Source organism: Etheostoma cragini, chromosome 15 (assembly GCF_013103735.1).
Source record: "Etheostoma cragini isolate CJK2018 chromosome 15, CSU_Ecrag_1.0, whole genome shotgun sequence".
Classification (NCBI taxonomy): domain Eukaryota; kingdom Metazoa; phylum Chordata; class Actinopteri; order Perciformes; family Percidae; genus Etheostoma; species Etheostoma cragini.
The window spans coordinates 23,678,742-23,702,172 of record NC_048421.1 but is presented as its reverse complement, the minus strand read 5'-3'; the positions used below and the strand labels follow the sequence as shown (position 1 = coordinate 23,702,172).

The following is a 23,431-nucleotide window of genomic DNA, read 5'->3' as shown; positions in this document are numbered from 1 at the left end:
CCCCCCCCCCCCCCCGCCGCTCACAGTGTCACGTGCCTAGAGTGCAGGAAAACAGAATTACACACGCAAAGCCTCTGCCAATGAAAGTGGATCCGTGCAGATCTGATGCCAAGGGAGATGATTGCCTGTTGCCCCGCTGCTGTTTAATTGGCTATTCGCCAAGTACTCTTGTGTTCATTTGCTCGTATTTGGCAGAAGTTTTTCTTTTAAGGAAGACAGACGCCGCGGCCACTTTGAACGTTGCGCATTATCTTCTTATACATTTGATAGTCTATCTTTTGAGAAAAGAGATTAAACACCTCCCAGCAGCAGTGATATTGTCATAAACCAAACAGAGTTAACGTGGAGTGGTTCTCTAACTGGTAGCTTGTCAGCGAGTTTTTGTTGGATGGTACCTGGTCAAGAACAGGCTTTCAGGATCTCGAGGATTACAGAACATGAAAGCAGCAGGACGAACCAGTCCAACTGGGTTTGCTCGTCAGAGAAATCTCCGGCACAACATGGTGTGGTCAGCTTCCTATCACAGAGGCGTTGTCCTGATCCACAGCCTGTGTGAACGGACTGTAGTCCAGGGCCAAGTCCACCTCCAAAAAGTCGGCCTGGCCGCTGTCCTGAGACATCTTCTCCTCTTCGTCTATGCTCCTGCCTTTCTCTCCGTCTCCGCTCTGTCTTTGGCACATGCCGGACTTGGCGGGGCCGACCAGCGCCAGGCAGATGGCGCTGAGGCCCATGCCCACCGCGCAGGAGTAGAAGGCAGCGCCGTAGTTGTTGGTGACATCCACCAACACACCTGGAAGATCAGACAGGTGTTAGGGAAGGGCCACAGACGGGGTCAAGGATGAGAAGGCTAACGGTAAAAGTAGCTGATATGAGGAGAAAATAGGATTTGTGATAACGTTGAATATCCCGATAACGTTATTACTTATGATAAATAAATAGATATTAAAGTGGTTTCAGTTCTGCTGCTTTCAGTACTCTAAAATATAAGAAACTGCTTGTTGATTTAACCCTCCTGTTGTCCTCGGGTCACATTTGACACGTTTACAAAAACTTTCTGTCAACGAACTATGACAAAAGAACGGTTAAAAAAGTGACAAATCTTATTACAAACTACAAAAAAATCTACAAAAACATTTTATTATTTAAATCTAAAAAGGGACCATAAATTCGACCGAAGACACACACAAAAAACATGAAGATCATCAGAAAAAGTGAGAATAAAAAAAATAAAAAATGTAACTAAATACTACTAATAATATAATAATAATAATTTTTTAAAAATGGAATAAAATTGACAAAAACATTAAAGTGTGGAACAAAATGTTGAAATTTCAACCCAGAAAAACAAGACGGGAAGACAACACGAGGGTTAAAACAACTCTTACTGAACGTTGAATAGAATATGAAGGGCGCCACTAAAAAGACATTTTAAGTGCACTTTTCTAAGATATTTTCTTTCAAGTAACACAAATAATCTCTGTGTCGCAGCCTTTCGTGTTTTTATGTGATCAGTTGATGGCTGATGAAAATGGAAAAAAAGAGAAATACTGTGCCGCCCTAGTAGAGGAGATGTTTTACCTCCGAGGGGGGGCCCTGCCAGCCCAGCAAAGCTCTGGATGAAGACGTACACTCCCACAGAGGAAGCCATCTTCTGGATGCCTACCACGTCCTCCTCTGCCAGCATGGGGATGTGAGTGGAGCCCACGGTGCCCATGAAGTAGCCGTAGAGGGCGCAGCAGACCACCAGGCCCCAGAACTCCCACACTATAGTGAAGGCCACCAGCACCAGGCACAACAGAACCACACAGCCCAGCAGCACCAAGGTCTTCCTGCACCGGACTCTGTTCAACACCAGCCCGATGGACAGCCGGCCGAAGATCTCGGCCACGGCCATCACAGACAGCATGTAGGACGCCATGCTGGGCTCCACGCCCCGGCTCTTACTCAGCTCGATGATGTAGAGCTGCGGGGCGAAGAAGCCCAGTGTGGCAAACAAGCCAAACAGGGAGTACCAGATAAAGGCCCCGTCTTTAAGGACAGAGAAGTCCAGAAGTTTGGGTCTGGAAGGATGGAGAGGACCTGCCTCATCCATGTCCTCGCCTGGGGTGAGAAGTGTGGACAGAGACGGCTCCCTGCACTCTTTGTCCTGCACCTCCCACTCCACAGCCTTGCCTTCAGCCCCTGCAGTCCTCAGGTCTCCGTCTGAAGCAGAGAGGGATGTGACACCCGAGTCCCCTGAACCCTGGGAGACCCCTGAACTGATGGAGGTCCTGGTTTGCTCGTTCTCCAGCTCGTAAGCAGTCTGCATCTGCTTCAGGCAGAGAGACTCTTTGTCTGATTCACTGTCCTCCTTTGCAGGCTGTGGCTCAATGATGATTGGCCGGAGGAGAAGCCCGCAGGCGATCACAGACGCCTGGACGGTGCCGAGGATGACCAGACAGTAGCGCCAGCCAATGTGTTCCTTCAGTACCGTGAAGGCTGTGGACAGAGGACAGCGGGGGTTATAATGTGTTCCATCTCTGGAGTTTTTTACCTCATCTCACTGTTGTCCTGAGTAGACGGAGCTGCTCAGATGTCATCATGCTAAACGGGAGTTCCCCCTACCACATGACCAGTCAAGCAGTCCACTAAACCTGGGGACTGGGCACTGCTGTGGTAGGGGTGGGGGGGGGGAATGGATACAGCCTAATATCGCGATATTTTCAGTGGCAGTACTGTATCGATACACAGGTGCCAAGTATGGATCTGTTATGTATGTGGTGGTCAGTTTGTCCCACTCTGCAGCGATAACATTGAAGTGAGATTAAAAAACAGAGAAATGTTTCTTTTTAGATAAAACAGATGTTGGTAAAGACTGCACACATGACAACTCCAATAAATTTAGATTCAATGCAGCTTTATAGAAATATTGAACAAAGAAGATAACCGTGGGTACACAACAACACACGTGTACCCATAGTGTCTCTCTGGATATCAGACTATTTCTTCTAGTCTTCTTGTCCTGCATCGGTCAGTTAATTTATTTCTGTGAAACATGGTTACCATGGTTACCTTTGAACAACTCGTTATTTGTGAGACACTTCTAAAAGATAAACACATACTGATCTATTTTTTAGCTGCAGGGTTGTATTACCTCTAACTAAACCGTCTGTGGAAGACCCTTAGAATAGATGGAATACAGGAAACCTGCATGCTTAAATAGTCCACCTATCAATCACGTTGTTCTTCCATCCCAGAATGTTGTGACCCTCCCTGAACACTCACCTGGAGCAAATGTGAATACGGCGAAGGATTCCCCCGAGGACGCGACGGAGGTAACGAGGGCCCGGCGTCTGGAGAAGTACTGGGCGAGGATGGTGACGGTGGGAAGGAAGCTGAAGCAGTAGCCGAGGCCTGTTAACAAAGGAGAGAAAGAGGGGACATGACAGCCACTGGCCCAAACGGTGGGAACACTGCAGAGGCCAGTGGGCTGGGTCAAAGGTCAAGGTGTCTGGTCCTTCCAGGCCAGAGGTGGCAGGCTGCGTGAGGTGACTCAGCTTTGCTACAGTTGCTGCTGAAAGACAAAAAGCCTGTATAGACAAAATAAGAGAGAGAGGAAGGGGTTCTCCAGTTAGGTCTGGTCCATGTTAGAGGCTCACAGTAGGAGTACTGTAACTAAAACTCATTTCATCATCAGCCATCATCCATTACTTTCATTCAGTCCATGTATTCCTTCCTCCCCAGCCATTTCCAGTTTCGCCAATCCTCATCTGAAATGGAAGTTTTGTGTTTTTTGGGGGACTATTTGAATGCACCAGTTAATCCTGCTCTGCTCTAGGCTCTCATGCCTAGAGAATTAAGACAGCGGAGTAGAGCCCGCTGCATGGGGTTTAGAAGAGGCTGATCACCTCTCAGTCATTGGACAGTTCTGGAAGAAACAGATTGATTCAGATTTGGTTGTTGACACTGGAGTCCCTTCAGTTCATTCTCTACAGGCTGTTGGACAAGACAGACACATCTGGAACAGCAATACAGTCATTCTGCATGTCTCAGTGATACAGACACACAGACAGACACACAGACAGGCAGATAGATAGATAGATAGATAGATAGATAGATAGATAGATAGATAGATAGATAGATAGATAGATAGATAGATAGATAGATAGATGGATAGATAGATAGATAGACAGATAGGTAGATAGATAGATAGATAGATAGATAGATAGATAGATAAATAGATAGATAGATGGATAGATGTGAAGGGGTCTGACTGTGGTAAGTACCTGAGACAACACCGATGGTGATGTACATCTCGTTGATGGAGTTGGTGAAGGCGGAGCTGATGGTTCCCAGGCTGATGAGGAAGCCTCCCATCATCACCACGCGTTGGCAGCCGAAGCGGTTGCTCAGCATCGTGGACAGGGGGGCTGGGGTGAGGGGAGAGACACATCGTTATTAGTCAAAACAATCCTTTCACCTGAGTTACATGTTACACAATAACTCTCGGTTGAACGGAACGATTGGTTGATGTGAAGAAAATAAACTGAGTAAAGCTTAAGTGACTCACCAGTGAAGGTAAAGATGAAGACACAGATGGAAATAACCCAGGACACTCGGCTGTTACTCTCCCCAAACTCTTCCATAAGGTCCTGGAGGAAGACCCCCAGGCTCTTGAGGGTCCCATAGGTGCAGACCTCCACCACGAAGAAGGCCATGGCCACAGCCCAGCCCCAGCCGCCATCGGGCACCTCTGGGTAAACTTTTGGTCCCAAACAACGCTGGGAATGAGGCATCGTCATGGCTACAGCAGGCCACCTGGAGGAAAGACACAGAGTTGACATGAGTTGAAGCCAAATGTCTGAAGTTGAATTTGTTGAAGGACCCCTATCTTAGGGTGTGACGACACTTCAATCTACTGTAGTTGCATTATAGTCAAAGATCCTCTATACTAAAGAGAGTGCATTTCAAGCAGCGACAATGGTGTGCAAGTGTCCACACTTCCTGTCTCCTAAAGGGGCGTGGCCTCCTTAGAACCTGTAGGGAACGTTGTGAAAAGTTGAAAGTTAGATTTGTACACAGCTAAAAGACATATTTAGCATCACGGATATCAGTTTTGTTAGGGCGTTTATGGACGTTAGCTGACGTCAGCTGACGTTAGCTCCTCTGCGTTGCCAGATCTGGCGAGAGTTTGGTCCTGAGACAGAAACAGGTCCCACAAAAAGTTCATTTTCTCCTGATGTGTCTGTCTGAAAAATGCCAAGTTAATGTCAGAATGTTCTGGAAATATGTGGCCTGTAAAAAATGGCTCTAATATTTACTTTGGTGTTGGAATCAGCACACTCAGGACCTGCTGCTGCTCTCCTAAAGTGGCGTGGATGTGGCGGACCCCACGGGGCAAAGAGACAGGGGTCAGGGTGTCTCGGTTCTGAACCGTCCCTGTTATAGTATTGGCCATTTTGCCTGTTTGTAGTGTATTGGGATCTCCACCAGGTGGCAGTGTAACGCCTATATATTAGTGGCACTCAATTTTAGGGCTATGGATAAGAATCATAAGTCAGTCTTGTTTCTTATCACCTTTTCCCACTAAAAATATGTGCATAAATGGGAGATTTAAAAAAGGAAAATCTGCTATTAGTTGATGGACTCCTTTTCCATTTCAAGTAAACGAGTATGCGTTTTTTTTGTTTTTTTTCGACGCCCTGCCCTGCAAGAAACCTACTGGGATTCATAATAACGCGTCTGGTCCAAGATTTCCAAACAATGGCAAACTGGCATCTTTGAAAGTCTTGTTTTGGGAACTCAGCTTTAAGGGCTCAGACACCATCTGGAACCAGGAAGAACAACAATGTGAGCTGATAACTCTCTCTCTCACACACACACACACACACACCTGTTTGTACCCAAACACAGCGCCTCGAACTCCTTTACCTCAGGCTATCTCCGGCATTATGAAACCATTATGTCATATCCCCAAGACAAAAGGCATAGGTTTATTTCTATAAAATAATGTTGAGCTCAGATTTCAGATTGTGATATGATATGGTTACGTCAGCCTGTGTAAAAAAAAGAAAAGGCAAACTAAAAAATGCATTAATGCCGCAGTGGGTAAAAAGAAGTCTTCCTGCAGTTCTCCCTCTCCTCTCTTTGTCACACGGGCAATGCATGCACAGAGCAGCCAATAGGAACACTCTCCCTCTCTGAAATGACCTATATATTGTTTTACTTCATTTTATTCTATTCTAGTTTAAACATGTGTATGTATGTTCTTAAGGGGCTACAACTTATGTTTCATTGTGATCCCTTCCTTTTCACCATATCATCCTAAAATGGATTAGCGCTAATGGCCACTGGCTGAGAACAGTGCTATTAAGATCTTTATGCCAATTTCCTTGTATGTGTACACATACTTGGCCAATAAAGCTGACTCTGACAATAGCACTAACACCAGCTTTTATGATTACGTGTGTTTTATAAGCACTATATTCCTATACTATAATTACTGTATATTGCATCACGTTATTTAAAATAGATTTTCCACAGCTAGGCATGTTTTTCAATGTCCACGGTAGTGGCACATCATCAGAAACTGTGGCACTTAGTACTTCTTTCCATGATCTTATGTCTGTAGTTGATTTTTTGGGCATCAAATGAGTCAGTAGATGACTTGCTGTAAGACCATTTTAGACCGCAGTGCAGTGGAGGGGGTGATGTCATGATGGGGAACACGCAGGCAGCCAGTACGCTACCGCTCAGGCGCCCATCTACAGAGGCGACACAGCGGTCGCGGGTTCGATCCCACCCACGGCCATTTCTTTGGAGAAATTTGTCATGCCATGTCATTCACCCTCTTTCTGCCCTTTTATGTCTAAGCTGTCCTATTACACATAAAGGCCTTAAACATTAAAAGAAATAAAAGAGAGTATAGGCTTACTTTGCATCTCCCACACGGCTGGGTATACACATGAAAAGTGGCTACATTTACATAGAGCATTTTGTTGCTTTCAGGTGAAGTTGTCAACGTAACGTCGCTGAGTTCTGGCTCGTCATTCTCACACAAAAAAACGACAAAACGTGGTTTTTATCTCTTTATCCGCAGGGCCGTTTCTAATAAAGCGGTACAGCTTTGGCTGCCCGGAGCGGAGGCTCGGCAGCATCACACAGCTCGAGTTGCCAGGTTGACGTGACTACTTACCGGCTAGAGAGGTTGGAAAAGCAGCCTTCTCGTGTAACAAAGCCCGGTTTCCTATCCCCTCGTCATGTCATTGTCTCTCTTTGATGTTACGTTGTATTGCCAAGCAATACTTTACGTTGAAATTCTTTCTTTTAAACGCGGTAGCCGACTGTGTGAGCTAGCCTTGGCTACTTTTCCTGCTAGGCTAAATAAAATAGTCAAATAGTGAAGCCGAAATTGATTTATCTATCACGCCCGCAGTAGCGGCATCTTTTGTCTGCAGTGAATAATTTCCTGTCTGTTTTGGCAGGTCTTTACCGGCTCGAGCCGGTATTCAAACCTTCAAACGCGGCTGCGCGAATGCCATGAACGCGCAGGGCGTCCCCTAATGAGACTGTAAACTGTACACACACACACACACACACACACACACACACACAATGGTAAGGTTCCTGGGAAAAACTCTCAACCGGAATAAACCCGTATTGTTCATACACGCGCCCGGTATACACGTGCGCTTTGTAGCACGCGCATGAGCTCTAAACCCATTAGAAAATAGGATAAACCGATGTGATATACAGTAGCCTGTATTAACTGCAGTAACAATATGTGACAGGAAGCAGAGTCTACCTTTTCTTTGTAACTTTTGATAAGTATTTTTGCATCTGGTTTATTCCTTTTTGGCAAGGAATTTATTAAATCTGGGGGTTTACATATAACTCAGCTATGTTAGTTATTAATAAATTATAGCCTACTATGAATGATTTGAATACGCGAACTAAGCATGAACAATATTTACGCATGTGAATGCAACCTTTACGCATTTTATTTTCGGACGTGAATGCAGCTCCAGCTGGTGCGTGCCCTTTTTTGTTGTTGTTATTTTTATTTATTTTTAAGCGCGTGCTCAGGTGTATAGGCTACCGGGCGCGGGAACCAACAGGTTCATTCCAGTTGAGAGTTTAATCCCAGCAACCCGTTCCACCCTGCAGGTGTGTGTGTGTGTGTGTGTGTGTGTGTGTGTGTGTGCGTGTGTGTGCGTGTTGACTTCCTCCACTAGAGCATATATAAGTAGGCTATGTGAAAATAATAATATATATAATATAATAAAATATGGAAGGACACAGCTTGTGAGAATTTACAGACAAATTTAAGGAGGTTTTGGGCCAAGACTAGTGTGGCACAACCTTCTAATTAACTATTAATTAATTGGACATTTGAACACAACATAAGCTAAAAGCACTTTTTCATAGACACACACAATAGAGCTCCCTGGTTAAGCTTAGCAGATGGGTTAACTGAAAATATGTGTTCTTATACATGGAATTTGACCAAACAGGTGTGAGAATCTCATTATAAAACGTGGCGACATTTTCAGAACAAAATTCTGGATTTCATTTAAATACAATCTTTACTTAGCACATGTTTTGATAAATGCCATGACAACTTCAGCCTGCATTTATGTCTGTATAATTTATAAAGGACTCACCTGTTTCTCAGCTGTGACAGATCCTCTGCTTTACGTTCTGAGGAGCCCTGACCTAAAATACTCTGTGACAGGGCCAGGGGTGTGTCTAAAGGGTGGCCAGACCAGTTCCTGCCCTACAATCTGATTGGACCACCCAGGTGCCACTTCAAAATCAAGTGTCATCATTGGTTAAGAACCAGTTGGCCTGCATCTCCACCAGTCCAACGCTGACACAGCTATTAAAAAATACTTTCATTTCCAACTGGGTCTACTAATGTGAGCATCTTGCGTCATGTCTGGCTGTTTCATTGTAGAGAAGTGTTAGAGCTCCACATCTGTTTCCTGTGTATTCTTGATAAGGACAGGATGTCAACTTTCATTTGTTGTTGCTGTAAGAATAATTTCTTGTGATCTGCAGTGTGTGTGTATCTCCTGTACATACACTTTAATTTCTCCTGTATGTACACTTTAATTTCAATCCGGTTTTCTAACACGCAATAATCTGAAATCTCAAGACTCCTCTAACTGAATTAATTCTTGTAGTAAGGTCACTGGGAGGTCTTCCCTTTAACCATAAACTTGTCTTTCCAGGTAAAATTAAAAATGTTTTTGTTGTTGTTTTTTTTATGTTTTTGTCGCTTTTTTTGATTTATTTGTCACTTTTTCCAACTTTTGGCACTTTAAAAAAAAAACTGAGCTGGATTAGTAACAGGTTTTACACTCATCCTTGGAATTCATGGTCATCAAATTAAACATACGTTATGAATAATTTTGACTGATAGTTAAGATCAGAGGATGTTAAGTGGATCTCAGATGGGTAGATGTCAAAAATTCAATGAAAGTAATCATTAATTTTACCTGAAGAGTGTTGTATGGAACAGTCCATTTTATTTTTGGGCAATTTGGTTGAAAGAAACCATGTTTCTGATATAAAACACTTTGAAACGGGTGACATGAGGGTTCAAATGAAGACAAACTGAATAGCGTGACACTGGTCCAACATAACCAGGGTGTCTGAATGTTTATCCACACAGTTTCTCCTACATGTAACTATCATAACGTTACTAACTTACTTACATGTAACTAACATTTGACTATTTTCTCATACTTCTTAAACTGGAATCCTCCGTGCCTCACAATATATTTGATGTTGTGTTGAACTTGAAGTCATTTTGTCAGCCTTTCCTTTTCAGATTCCAATAAAATAAAACTTAAAGACTCATTTATACTATGATACTATAGAGATTTGTCTCCGTGATGACATTTAAGTCCCTATGATGATTACATGACGTGTGAAAACCACTTGCCCAACGCTCCAGAGACCGGCGTTTCATTCTTCTACTATTTACTTTGAACTTAGACTGTTTTCTTGTTCTCGTCTCCTCTCCCCCATGGGATCTTTTGTCTTTGTCTTCTCTCTGCAATACACTGTCCCCCAGGGTGTGAGGTTTTAGCTGGTTATAGTTTTTTTTTTATACTTACGAGTGATGTAATAGGAAACCAAAAGGCTGTACCCATGAAGGAAACACAAAGTGAGTAGGCTAGCTACAGAACAACAACCTGCGATATTTGCTGTACACCCTGTTTTGTTTTCAGGGTTAATTAAAGTAGTTTGTAGTCTACAAAAAGCAGAAATGAAAACATGTAGGGCTGAAGACTTTGTCTTTTCCTAACCCCCTGTTCTTAACCCCAATGTAAAATGTCATGAGGTCCAAAAAACCGACAATAATGAGAAACTTTAAAATATTGACTTTGTATCAAAAAATAATAAGAATGTATCTCAAAATATTGACTTATCTCAAAATATAGTCAAAATTTTGACTTAGTATCTCCGAAAAATTGAAATGACTTAGTATCTCAAAAATAATGATAATCTATCTCAAAATAATGACTGGATCTCAAAATTTTGGTCTTCTCAAATTTTGTCAAAATGTTGAATTAGTTACCTCAGAAAATTGAAATAATGACTTAGTATCTCAAAAATTATGATAATGTCTCTAAAAACATTGACTAGTCTCAAATATGAACAAAATATTGATTTAGTATCAGAAACATTGACAAAAAATGACTTATTATATCTGACTGTTGTATTACTATCTCAAAATAAGGAGAATGTATCTCAGAATATTGACTTATCTCAAAATATTGACTAAGTATCTAAAATGTTGTTAAAATTTTGACTTAGCATCTCAAAATATGGAATTAGTATCTTGAAATAATGAGAATGTATCTCAAAATACTGCGGGTGGGTGTGTGTGGGTCATTCAGGTTTTTATGTCTTTTTCACCCGTTTTATCTGGCTTGATCAATAGATATAATTCGGTATCGTAAGAGTGAAAGTTAATAGTGTTTCCTAATAATATTGCCTAGAGTAGCATATACTGTATAAGGCGAATAGAATTGGTCCAAGCATTGAGCCTTGTGGAACGCCATGGCAAATTTTAGAATGCACGGAAGATTCATTGTTGTACTTCATGTATCATCTTTCATGGATCATACTTCTAGGTAATTTGCCTTTGTTAGGAACCTCCCTAAGCATAAAAAACTACTTGACCCCAGCCCAGGATTTGCTGTAGAGGGAGACCAACACAGACCTCCTTGTAGCCTATCTTGATTGACAGCTGTCGTTACAGGAAGACCTAAGAAGAAGAGTTTCTGTCTTAAATAACGATGTCCAGTAGCCCAAGATAGCAAATAATATAGCAAAAGATAGCAAAAAATAGTAAATAAAGGACGGTAAAGTTTCTACAGCCAATGAACCTGTGTCTTACAGGTTGAGGAGAACCCTGGGGGGTGTGTCGCCTGTAACAATAAGAACTTTACTGTATGTGTTTCATTTGTTACACAGACCAAAGTTGTTGTGGTATCTTGAGGAAATAGGCTGTAAATATAAAGACTTGTGGATAGCATGGATGTACAGTAAAGGTAGAAACAGGCTATTTGGTGAACATATGACAACATCAACAAGCATGACTACAAGGAAAGTTCTGCGAAATAAAAAAATCCTGTCTCACGCAAGGTATTACGTCTATACTTCTTACAACTTTTCAGTCAGCTCTCATTCGCTGCTGTAACACAGTTACACAGCACAAATAGCAAATTAACAAAGGTTTTTCAATATGTTGTGTCTTTATCTTATTCAGCAAATTTTTGTAAACTCAACAACTTGCTAAAGCAACCAGCCTCTTTTTACTTTTTTCCAGCAGTGCACATAGCTAATTATTATTCACGTGAGGTCAAAAGCTGTTAACCTTTTGGCCTGTATATATTTTGAATTTGCACGTTGTTATATTTATGACACTTATGGTTCAACTGTTCACATTGCTGGCAAATTCATTAGATTTTGGCCCCTTCTGATAATCTTTACTGTTTGGTTTATTCACACATCTTTGCCACTGCAGCACAACAGTTTCCCTTAGGATAAGGGCTTTTATAATTTCTCATTTTAAGACCTCCTGACTAAGACATGATGGTGATAATGATCCTCTCGCTCGTTCCTGTAACTGTAACCAGTATTTAAACATATTTTAAGTGGTTTCCAAAAGGGTCTGGATGCCGAACCTTAAATTGGCATCAGGCAGTGGTGTAGTCTAAGTGATACTTGAGTACCATTTAGGCCTAATTGCTGCTGAAAAGCTGCTTAAATGTATGGCTTCATTCCCACTAAAAAGCTCCAGGAATTCCATAAACCCACATAAAAATACCCAATGACACACAATAACATACTTTCCATTATAATTTTGATATACTTTGTATTGTCATCTGTGTTTTCTTCTTCACATAGGCCAAATAAAGTTATTTTCACCGTAAATTGGTGCATAAAAGAGCATCTGAATACAGAAAATGAGGACACCCAGAACCCCCACTATGACACCCCCCCCCCAAAAAAAGGCAGATTCTGACCAATATACAGTACAGTATACCAACTACAACACATTAGAATACACCACTGTTATCAGGTACATCAGGTGAGCATCCTGATAGTAAGGAATTACAATAATCCAGCCCGGAAGTGACAAATGCATGGACTACTTATTCAGCTTCGTTTTGGATCAATAGATATAATTCAGTATCATAAGAGGGAAAGTTAATAGTGTTTTCCTAATGTTGCCTAGAGTAGCATACGTAAGGTTAATAGAATTGGTCCAAGCATTGTGCCTTGTGGAACGCCATGGCGAACTTTAGCATGCTAGAAGATTCATTGTTATACTTCATGTATAATCCTTCATGGACCATACCTTTAAGGAAATTTCCCTTTTTTAGGAACCTTCCTAAGCATAAAGAACTACTTGACTGCAGCCCAGGTTACACATATGCTTATTAAAGGTATTTTCACTGTACATTTGTGCATAAAAGTGCATCTGAATACAGGAAATAAAGTAATGGCTCAAAATTTCCCTGGGGGAGGACACCCAGACCACCCATTATGATATTCCCCACACCAAAAAAAAGGCAGATTTTGGCCAATATACAGTACTTTATACCCACTACAAAACATTAGACTACACCACTATTATCAGGTACCATCGCAGAAACTTTTGCGGAATTTCCTATATGGTACAGCTCTGCTCGGCTATACGCAACTTGGGTATTCAAGTAGAATACTGTAGCATTGGTTTAGCAACATAATCAGGTTGGGCATTTTTGAATTTAAATATTATAAAAGCCACAACAAAAGCCCAGTGAGCTGTGATGATGTAATTAGTCAGAGCCTAGAATTTTCAGATCACTGAATAGATCACGGATTCCTGAAAGCAACACACACTTATGCAACAACACCTGTGGTTAGTGGCTGTAAATGAAATGTTTGACTTGGGACTGACCTGTTATGAAATCATAAACACCCATCAACATGTACGTCAGTCATCCAGATCTCATCTATAAGCTCCTTTATCAACTGAAAAATGAATAACTGAAAATAAAAATAGAACAAGACAAATTCTTTGCTTTGCATAGGTTCATTCTTACTCCATGTGTTCATTTCTTTGTTTCTTTCACTTGTTTTGGTCTTGTGCAATTAGTAAAATACTTTACTCTTTACAAATGATAATAGGCACAAACATTCATACAGTACATACACACCTTCTGAAATGTATCACACAGAAACATCCAATACATGTCAATGCAGTAAAATACAATACAGAATTAAAATGAAAACCATTCTTTATCATGGACGTGAACTAAAAATATTATTAATGATATAAATGAAGATGTTGCTACAATAATGCAACTTACTAAAAATATCTGTCAAGTAAAAAAAAAGCCATGAACATTGTGGTTATAGATCTGCTCCAGCATGCAGCTCATAAAATACTCCTTAAAGACATCTCCCTGATTCATTTTGAAGTAGTCAACAGCATCTACACGTTAAGAAATGGCCTTTCAGTTCACGGTTGATGTTTGGTAACTCAACAGCAAGCTGGAAGGAAGTTCAGAGGTACTACTGTTGCTATGACAACATTAGAAGTGTCTTTTTTAACACAATCATTACGTAACACGAGGACCAGATTGAGGCTACATCTACTTCTTTTTCAGTGTTTTGTTTTTCCCACATCAACTTGAATTTTTCAATAATGGAAAAAAATAACTTGGCACCCTAAAAAAATTTTTTTTTAAATTTTTTAATGCTGGTTCATCCCACTTGCCAGCGCCTGTCTGTCTGTTTGGCCATCTGTCCTTCTACCCATTCACGAGCGCCTGGCCTGGCCCCCTCCAGTCCCGTCTCGGCACCAATTAATCTACCAAAACACATCAACACACCAGTTAGTTTTGTCTTCAGGACTTGTCAAATGTCCCGGTTGCTGGATTAGGGGACATTCCGGTACAACAGATAAAAACCAATCCAAAACTTCCAGGACATTTGGGTAATATGTCTTTTACGTCTGCTAAGGGGTGTTACTTTGGGTTCAACATTAGGGGGGGGGGGGAATTCCAAATGGAGGTTCTTGGGGTCCCCCCTTGTGAAATTTTTAACAGGAAACACCGAATTTCCTGCATTCTGGTGAATTCCTCTGCAACAATTTGTGCCTTCTCTGCATCAACTCATATAGTGATAATGCCTTTGTTATGTATAAATATTATTATTATTATAAGTAGTAGATTATTATAATTAATTAATGAATTAATCTCCTTTATTGTTCAAAACTTTCTACTTAGTCAAAAATCCCACGTGTTTTTTTAATAATAATAATTTTCGTTCATCAATATTATAAGATATTTGGGGGGGGGGTGGGGGTTGCACTGGCAAGTTAGGATTATTGATGGGTAAACCACCACCCCCCCCCCCACCCCCCCACGCTGAAGGAATTACTGAAAAAAGTAATGCTTAACTTACTTAAAAAGGAAAGCAACTAGAGCCTACTCGATTTCCTTTTTCAGTAATTTAAGTGTTATCTGGTGATGGCGCCAGAGCGGAGGTCTGCAGGGGTTACCATGGTTACGCGTCTCCAATGGCAAGGAGGCTCTCAGGAAGTGGCGTAAGTGTGTCCAAAAAGATACACACTACTGTTTATTCACACAAACATATGCTGGTATTTATATATGTTGTGCATAGTATGCTATTTAGGACGCAACCATGGCAACGCAATCTTTCTGTGCGCCTGAATGCTTTGGCATTTGGCCAGGAAAGGAGGAGAGCTAGCAACAGCTGACATTTAGGACTTCTGGATGCTCACAGGTGGAAACTCGTTCTCGTCGTCCAGACACACAGGGCCAGCGGCGAACTCGTGTTCTGGAATGACTTCGCCTTTCATCGCTCCGCCATCTTCAGAGTAGCCTGGGTAGAAACGGGGGAGGGAGGCAGACAACGCATGAGAGCAGCTCCATGTTTACCCGACGCAGCGTACTTCACCCTAATGTTGTCTTCCCGTCAAAATCAAGATCAACACGTTTGTCGAGGCTTTTAATCCACTTTTTCTTACGTTTTTGTCCCTTTTTTCAACACTTTTTTGTGATCCAACCAGCTGTGTGTTTAATGACATCATCATCTCCGCTGGACCTCAGCTGGACCTGGAGGCCTTTAAATTGTTGCTAGGTTACTTCATAATAAAACAGCACATATTATAAACTGCATGCGTTTAGTGTGCAGGAATCTTAATGTGGAAAGTATTTAGTAACTAAAGTAACTAGTAACTAAAGCTGTCAGATGACTGGAGTTGAATAAAAAGTAGAATATTTCTCTGAATATGTAGCGAGTAGAAGTAGAAAGTGGCATGAAAAGTCTCAAGTAAAGTACAAGTACCTCAACATCTGTACTGAAGTACAGTACTGAAGTAGATGTACTGTTACTATTCCACCACTGAGTAACTCTAACTGCTTCTTTCTTCAAAAAAGATGTCCACCACGATCAGAGTGAAGCCGAACCCTTGTGTGGGACTACTAACCAGTGAGGGTTGCCGTGACGGGACCAGCGGCCGGTAAGGCGGCGGTCGCAGCGTAGGACGGACAAGCCTGCGCTGTCCCTGTGACCTCTGACCCTTCCGACTCTGGTCCCTCGTCCTGGTCTTCATCAAAACCAAAGAGCCTGAGAGGAGACAAGAAGGATTGAAGAACACAGGAGTAAAAATCAACTTTGCATCAGACATATCAAGTCTTTAAGACCCATTGTACTCTTTATTGATCCTCTATGGGGAAATTACAATCTACATTCTGTTATTACACACTACACAAAGGCCTGAACTACACACACATGCTCAGGTCCTATACATGCACTAATGGGGAGATGTCAGAGTGGGGGGGCTGCCAGTGCTGGACCAGATCCCTGAGCGGCTGAGGGAGGTTTGGCGCCTTGTTCAAGAGCAGTGCCCAGGAGGTGAGCTACCAGCCCACACTCCATGCTTTGGTCCATATGTGGACTTGAACATGCGATCCAAGTTGATAGGGTTATTGTCCAGCAACATTATGGGAAAGATTTTTAAGGAGGTCGACCTTTATGTTAAAAAGTAAGATCCTTTTATTAAATATAAAAACATATGCAAAATTGCGTTTGCTAAACCCACCAGACTCCATGTAAATAATCAGTGATTTTAGCATCCTAAAATACACTTAAAATACAAAGTCAAACGAGACAAAATATAACTATGAAAAGCCGTTTTGGGTCGTCTTTCCACTTTTCCAACCATTACAACTCTAGGTTTGTTTAAAATAAACACATAGTTTACAGATTTACATGTGAAAATATGTTGATTGTATACACACTAAAAGTATTGTTTTATAAATGGAGTCTGGTGGGTTTAGCGTTAGCGACTTTAGAGCCGTTTCTGGTTAAACAGAAAGAACTTAAAGAGGTTTTAAAGGTCTATTCTGTAGGGATCCTATCCATAATGTTGTCAGACCCTTAGAATATTAATCGGAGTCTGTCAGTGACAGAAACAGCACTTTCAGAGACCAAACTGACGATGCCCACTTGCCCTGTAGGGTTACCTTGCAGCCCGGTCTGTGGCTGAAGGTTACACCGTTCAGTCACTTAGACACAAAAACAGGAAAATAGGTATAGGTAATAAAAATTCCCCTTTAACATCTATCCCGCCCCTCTGAAATATGTTGTTGTTGCCTCACCTGTGTTTGTGGGCTAAAATGCACTCTCCTCCATCAAGTGGATCCACGTTGTAGATGAACAGCTGTCCGTCAGCTGTGGCCACCAGGACCCGTGGAAGCTTTTGGATGCTGGAAAATCACATTAAATATCTTTTTCAGTTGTTTAGTAACAATTACAGCTATATATAGATAGACCACTTACGTCCAATTCATTTACCCTTTGTCACCCTAAACATAGTCTGCAGACAGCTATTTGTGCACCAGTCATAGCTGGATCAGGAATGATATAGATATACAGAACATCTTAACTCAGATAGTATTTTTTAGTAGGTCATCTCTGCTCTCTTAAAAACCTGAATCCCAACTTGTAGAATGTGGAGACCTTCTTATCTTCTTAGATCATTCTTCCTAGATACAACTTATATATTTAATTAAATATGGAAGTTTACCAGCACTGTGCTTTACATAGCCATAAAACTGAGATTAAGTACTTTTAATTTAAATACTTTAATTTAAAATAGGAATTTTCAGCACTTTCAAAATAAGAGCCCCAAATTGACCATGGCTAAATCTCTCTATTGTTTCTGTGTTGATGCACACTGCTCTTTCATCAGCCAATCAGATGCGAGTCTCAAACATGAGCAGCGGTGGTGTGTGTGTGTGTGTGTGTGTGTGTGTGTGTGGGGGGGGGGGGTAGTCTACATGCATAATTTCTCAATGAGGGAAAAAGAATCGATGTGCTTCCAACCCCTTTCAGAGTTTTTTTTTTTAACTTTTTACATGAAAAAAACATGTTAAACAAAATATTAATCATACCAGTATTATTACATAGTTTAAATGTTTCTGGGTCTGGGACTTTAAAGGACACAGAAACAAATAGAGGGAGCAGGTGTGATTCCAAAGAGAAGCTCACGTACATAGCCAGGGTGCAGACGTTCCTCTGGCCCGATGTGACTAGGTGCACGGTGGCAAACGCCCGGTCCTGGCTCATCATGCCAGACACCTGAGCAGGGAGGTAGCTGCTGGCTGCGGAGAACACCTTCCCCATGTAGGCTGTCCAGGTGGCAGCCTCATCCCCCCCACTGCACACAGCGGGACAGATAGAAAGATAGAAAAGATAGAACTAGGGGTCAAAGCTACAACAATTACAACATAGTTCTCCCTAAAAGCACCCAACATGTTTAAATGAATTTGTTGCATTTACTGTGTGTGTGTGTGTGTGTGTGTGTGTGTGTGTGTGTATGTGTGTGTGTGTGTACATACCTTAGTCCCTGTTGCTCTAGTTTGAAGATGTGTACAGTCTCTGTGTTGCTGGACGCACAGAGGAACTGGCCATCGGGGCTGAAGGATAAAGAGCTTATATTGACGTACCTACACACACACACACACACACACACACACACACACACACACACAGAGACACACAGAGACACACAGAGACACACACGGAGATACAGACACATACAGAGAGATACAGACACACATATAGAGATACAGACACACACACACACACAGACACAGACACGCACACGGAGATACAGACACACATTTAGAGAGGTACAGACACACACACAGAGACACACACAAACACACACACACACACACACACACACACAGAGACACAGACACACACACGGAGATACAGACACATACAGAGAGATACAGACACACACACAGAGAGACACACACACACACACACACACACACACACACACACACAGACACACAGAGACAGACACACACACGGAGATACAGACACATACAGAGAGATACAGACACACACAGAGAGACACAGACACACACACACAGACACACACACAAAGTGCAAAAAATAGGATAAATGAATAGTTTAAGGGAGATTATCACTTTGACCATTAGTAAGCTATTTATTAAAACCTCACTCTTACACTCCTGAAGATCTCAACCAACACAGGTTATGTCCCATTTAATAACCATGAATCAGTCCCCAGGCATAAGAGCATGCATGCTAATGTAGCACTGCAAGAATATAATATTATACATAATGATATAGCGTGTTTGGAATGATGATCTAGTTCTTTCAGTTGAGTCTTTAGCTGTGCTCACACATTAGAGAGTGTGTTTCTTTACAAGAATGCAGATGTTATATGATGTGTTTTAGCTCTCACCTCTTCATGCCGCGGCGGAACTCAAACAGACGCAGGCCCTCAGGGATGGAGAAGACCCGGATGACGGTGCCCTGGATATACAGACAGACAGGGAGGGCTCATCTTTATGTTAGAACTACATTTTTTCTAGAAAAATAGAGTTTTCTGTTAGGAACTTGGTACAGAACCTGGAGCTGTTCTTCCCTTATGCAGAGCTTTAGTGTCCCAATTATAATCTGCTATGTAACTAGAGGAGATGGGCCATTTGAGGCAAAGCCTTAGGGTTTAATATAATTCTGGATCAATGCATGACATGAAACAGTTTAGGTCAATGGATAGATATAGTTTTAAAATGGTGTTTTAACTCTGCATGGACCTAGACTCACAGACCCAGACCCCGGACAATATCAATAACCATGCCCAAAGCCTTGGCTGATGAAAGCAAAGGATCAGCAAAGATTTAATGCAAAGTGGGACCGGTTGCTATGTAAATGTATATTTGCCAAGTACTGTTGTAGTCATCTGCTTTGGGGTCAGGTTTAAGTCATATCTTGCAAGTTCACTTTCACACGTGCAGGTATTGTGCACCAATTCAACAATGGAGAGTTGTACAGGCTGCAGCGAGCATGAACCAACACATAAGGAGAGGCAAATAATGGCACCCGTGGGTGTTAATGGGAGACACAGAGCAGCCACCATGTGCCAACCAGTTTCAGGGTGCAGTACGAGCGCTGGAGTGCGTACACACTCTCGTAGGTACACTCTGCTCTCCAAGTAGTTTTTTGCTCACCTAAATGAAACTGACATTTTGGAAGGCAGTGGCTTTAGTTTAGTGTGTCAGATTGGGAATTTTACAATTATTGTCAAAATTAAAATACAAATGTTTTGACTTTTCCACTCTTACTAGTCCCTCTAGTGGCAGATGGGCCCTAACCAGACACCTACGATGCCTAGGTCCACACAGCAAAAAATGACTGACATCTCCAGTTATTTCCTTTAGATTTCACAGTAACACTACTGTATATTACTTCTACAGTAGAATGCTGTAAAGTCACATTACAACCTTGTTGACATGACAAAATCATAGTAGTATTACAGTTGAAATCACAGTCAAAGCATTACTGTAAAAAATCACAGTCAAAGCATTACTGTTAAAAATCACAGTCAAAGCATTATTGTAAAAAAATCGCAATATAGCCACTATAGTACTGTAAATAGTAAAATAATGTATTTTTACTTTTTTTTACTTATGTTGTGTTTAATAGTTTTGTATTTTACAATGAATACATTAAGCACTGTAAATGGAAGTACGGTACCTTTACTGTAAAAGAATTCACAGTAACTTACTGGACAATTGTTACAGTAAGTTACTGTAAATTATACGTTAAATTTGTTGCGGTGCAGGCTCTTTTGGAGCTATTGCAATACTGTTATACAGTATAATGCAATACTGTTATATAATTCCTATAAGGACAATGGAATTCTGTGCAATTTCATACAGTGCAATATTTAATATTTAACCATTTTATTTCATTACTGTGCAATATTTATTTACTTGTTAATACTTAACTTCTTTTCGCATAATGTGTATTTAAAGCTAATTAATAGATGTATATAGTTGCTCTCAAGACTCAGGACTGTGCACTAGCCCCCCCCCTTTTCTCTGAACTACCTGTACTTTATATTCTTATAATTTATATTTTTAGATTCTGTGTTGACACTGTAAAGGGATTGCTTCCATCTCATTGCACAGGTACTGCACTTGTGTATAATGACCATAAAGGCATTTTATTCTATTCTAATATACAGCGTGTGCCTATCTCAGGGACTTCGGTCGGCCTTACCCTCTCTGAGGCACTGGCGAGTCTGGTGGCCGAGGCGTTGAAGGTGAGAGCTGCCAGGGGACTGTCGTGAGCCGGGATCATGGTCACTGTGTTCTGAAACAGAAAGAGAAAGAGTTATTCCCATAGGCCGTTAATATTCATATAAACTGTATGTATACAGTCTATGGTTATTCCACTCTGATAGAATGTTAGGCTAGAAACTCTGCAGGGGGCCCAAACTGTTGCAGACGCCATTTTTTAGTTTTCTGTTATTTTGAAAGTCCAAATGATGGAAATAAAATCTAACTTTTTGGGACATATTATACTAATGTCTAATCTGTCATTGGATGCCTTTTGAAGATTGTTTTTAATCTTTTCTTGGCTTCTTTATGCACATTAATACACATTTTATCTGGGGGGCCCAAACTTTTGAACCCCACTGTATACGTTAAGTGTTATTATGCAGTATGTGTATTCTATAATAAATTACTCTAGCTTATTATGTAAAGATTAATAGTCAACATTTCATTTAATACTCATTATAAATGCCTGCCCAACACACAGTATTAGACTTTTATAACTTTGTGCATTTGTTATAGTTATTATAGATACTGAATACATTTTCACTGAAAAGTTAGAATATCTCATTTTAACTGTAAACATGTTGTCCTTGTCAAAAGGTCTATTTATCATTATTTGCTTAGGATAAAAAAAAAGCTCATAATGTATATTTTTTGAAGATTTTTTGACCAATAAAGCCAATACCAATATCTGGTAATTAAAAAATTCTGATATGCCGACATTACGGCCGATATATATTTAAAAAACAAATCCAGAAACACGTTACAAAACATAAACAGATTTCCCTAGCAATAGTAATTTGTAGTTATTAATGCGTTGTCACTAAAATAATATGATCATAATTTGTTTTATAGTCAACAGAACATATATACAACAGAACAGAGGAACATCAAAATATATTAAAGTTCTGATAAATAAAATGTATAAAAATACAAACTTAAGATATGAAACTTGAAACACGAACAAAGATAAATGAAACGCCAACACTCATAACATGGTTGTCCGTCACTTTCTATTTTTTAAATGTTCATTTATCAGAACCATTTATTTGTTATTATAAATAATTCTGATGAATGAATATTAAAAAATAAATTAAAAAAATATTTTTATTTTTAATAAATCGGCCAATATAAAGGTTGATACTGACACATTGGAAAATGCCTAATATCGGCCAATAATATCGGCCTGTTGATATATCGGTCGGGCTCTACTGACAACATGGCAATCTGGTATCCATCAGACTCTATAAAATGATATTTTCTACTTTCTATCTTTTCTCTGCATACAGGTCTGGGAGTATTATTGTCTATTATTGTTGGCCCAAACGTGCTCTGCTGTATGAAACAACCCACAGTGTTTTCTGTCTGGCTGAGTTCAGCGAACAGCCAGCGTGTGGCCCAGATCAGCCGACATGTTTCCAGGTGAAAAAGGAACCGGAGCTATCTGAAAGGGGGCAAAGTTCACGTTTCACCTGGCGGTGGAGGACCAATAACAACCCGCTGCTGGGAGCAAACAACATACTGAGAAACTTTCAACTCGTGTGTAGAAAGAGATAAGAACAACGGATTATTTAAAAAATGACTGGCTTTGAACTGGACTGTCATGAAAGATGAACTAGAGTGGCTTGCATAAGTTTACACCCCCATAGTAAAGTTGGTTAAAAAGAAGAATAAAAAAAAAGTCTTTTTGAAATTGATCTTAATGCCTTAATTAAAAAACAATAGGAAAATCCAACCTTTTAAGGACATACATTTTCTTTGTGAATGAATAATAAATAAATAAAAGTTCTTCCTTAAAATACAGGGGGCATAAATATACACCCCCTATGTTAAATTCCCATAGAGGCAGACCGGCCAGCTATTTCATGGATCAGGATACTATGCATCCTGATAAAGTTCCTAGAGAGCGCCATGGTGTTATTTCAGTTAGCCTAATATCTGGTTTGATTTGCATTGAGAGATGATTTATGGAAAGTTCCCCATGCCTGTCTCTATGTATGGTGAAGGGTATGAGATGATGTGTGTGTCTTTGTGTGTGTGTGTGTATGTGAGTGTGTGTATGATTCCAAAGTCCAAGGGAACTTTACCAGTATGCATAGTATCCTGATCCATGTAATAACTGGCCTTTAATAATACAAATATGCCTGTCTCTATGGGAATTTAACATTGGGTGTATACTTATGCCCATGTATTTTAACATAGGGGGGTGTATACTTATGCCCCCTGTATTTTAACATAGGGGGGTG

General features: G+C 40.7%; 2 protein-coding genes across 4 annotated transcripts in view; both read right to left on the bottom strand.

Moving 5' to 3' along the window:
* Window positions 1-16: 16 nt before the first annotated feature.
* slc16a6b (solute carrier family 16 member 6b) lies at window positions 17-8,717 on the bottom strand. 2 transcript variants are annotated; one of them, XM_034895243.1, is made up of 6 exons: window positions 8,643-8,717; window positions 4,550-4,797; window positions 4,266-4,409; window positions 3,265-3,393; window positions 1,579-2,478; window positions 17-790 (listed from the first exon to the last, which is right to left on the bottom strand). In XM_034895243.1, the coding sequence occupies exons 2-6, from the start codon at window positions 4,779-4,781 to the stop codon at window positions 510-512; spliced, it is 1,686 nt and encodes a 561-aa protein (XP_034751134.1). In that variant the 5' UTR covers window positions 4,782-4,797; window positions 8,643-8,717; the 3' UTR covers window positions 17-509. The 2 variants fall into 2 exon arrangements, with proteins under 2 accessions (XP_034751134.1, XP_034751133.1); XM_034895242.1 differs by lacking the exon at window positions 8,643-8,717 and adding an exon at window positions 7,175-7,470.
* Window positions 8,718-13,563: 4,846 nt separating this feature from the next.
* Window positions 13,564-23,431, bottom strand: part of wipi1 (WD repeat domain, phosphoinositide interacting 1) — a 19,105-nt gene continuing 9,237 nt past the window's right edge. For both annotated transcript variants that reach the window (XM_034895244.1, XM_034895245.1), the window contains exons 6-13: window positions 21,127-21,219; window positions 19,304-19,374; window positions 18,420-18,527; window positions 18,074-18,238; window positions 17,178-17,285; window positions 16,004-16,143; window positions 15,296-15,396; window positions 13,564-14,359 (exon numbers count right to left, since the gene is read on the bottom strand). In XM_034895244.1, the coding sequence (XP_034751135.1) occupies window positions 14,309-14,359; window positions 15,296-15,396; window positions 16,004-16,143; window positions 17,178-17,285; window positions 18,074-18,238; window positions 18,420-18,527; window positions 19,304-19,374; window positions 21,127-21,219 (837 nt within the window). In that variant the 3' untranslated portion in view covers window positions 13,564-14,308. The remainder of the gene's footprint in view (window positions 14,360-15,295; window positions 15,397-16,003; window positions 16,144-17,177; window positions 17,286-18,073; window positions 18,239-18,419; window positions 18,528-19,303; window positions 19,375-21,126; window positions 21,220-23,431) is intronic.

What these genes read in the sequence shown, in the direction of transcription:
- slc16a6b (XM_034895243.1), bottom strand. Translation starts at nt 4,781, where the DNA reads ATGACGATGCCTCATTCCCAGCGTTGTTTGGGACCAAAAGTTTACCCA. An exon ending in CTTCATCTTTACCTTCACTG is followed by an intron (nt 4,410 to 4,549) that starts GTGAGTCACTTA and finishes CCCTCACCCCAG; the next exon opens with CCCCCCTGTCCACGATGCTG. An exon ending in GGCAGGGCCCCCCCTCGGAG is followed by an intron (nt 791 to 1,578) that starts GTAAAACATCTC and finishes CTGATCTTCCAG; the next exon opens with GTGTGTTGGTGGATGTCACC.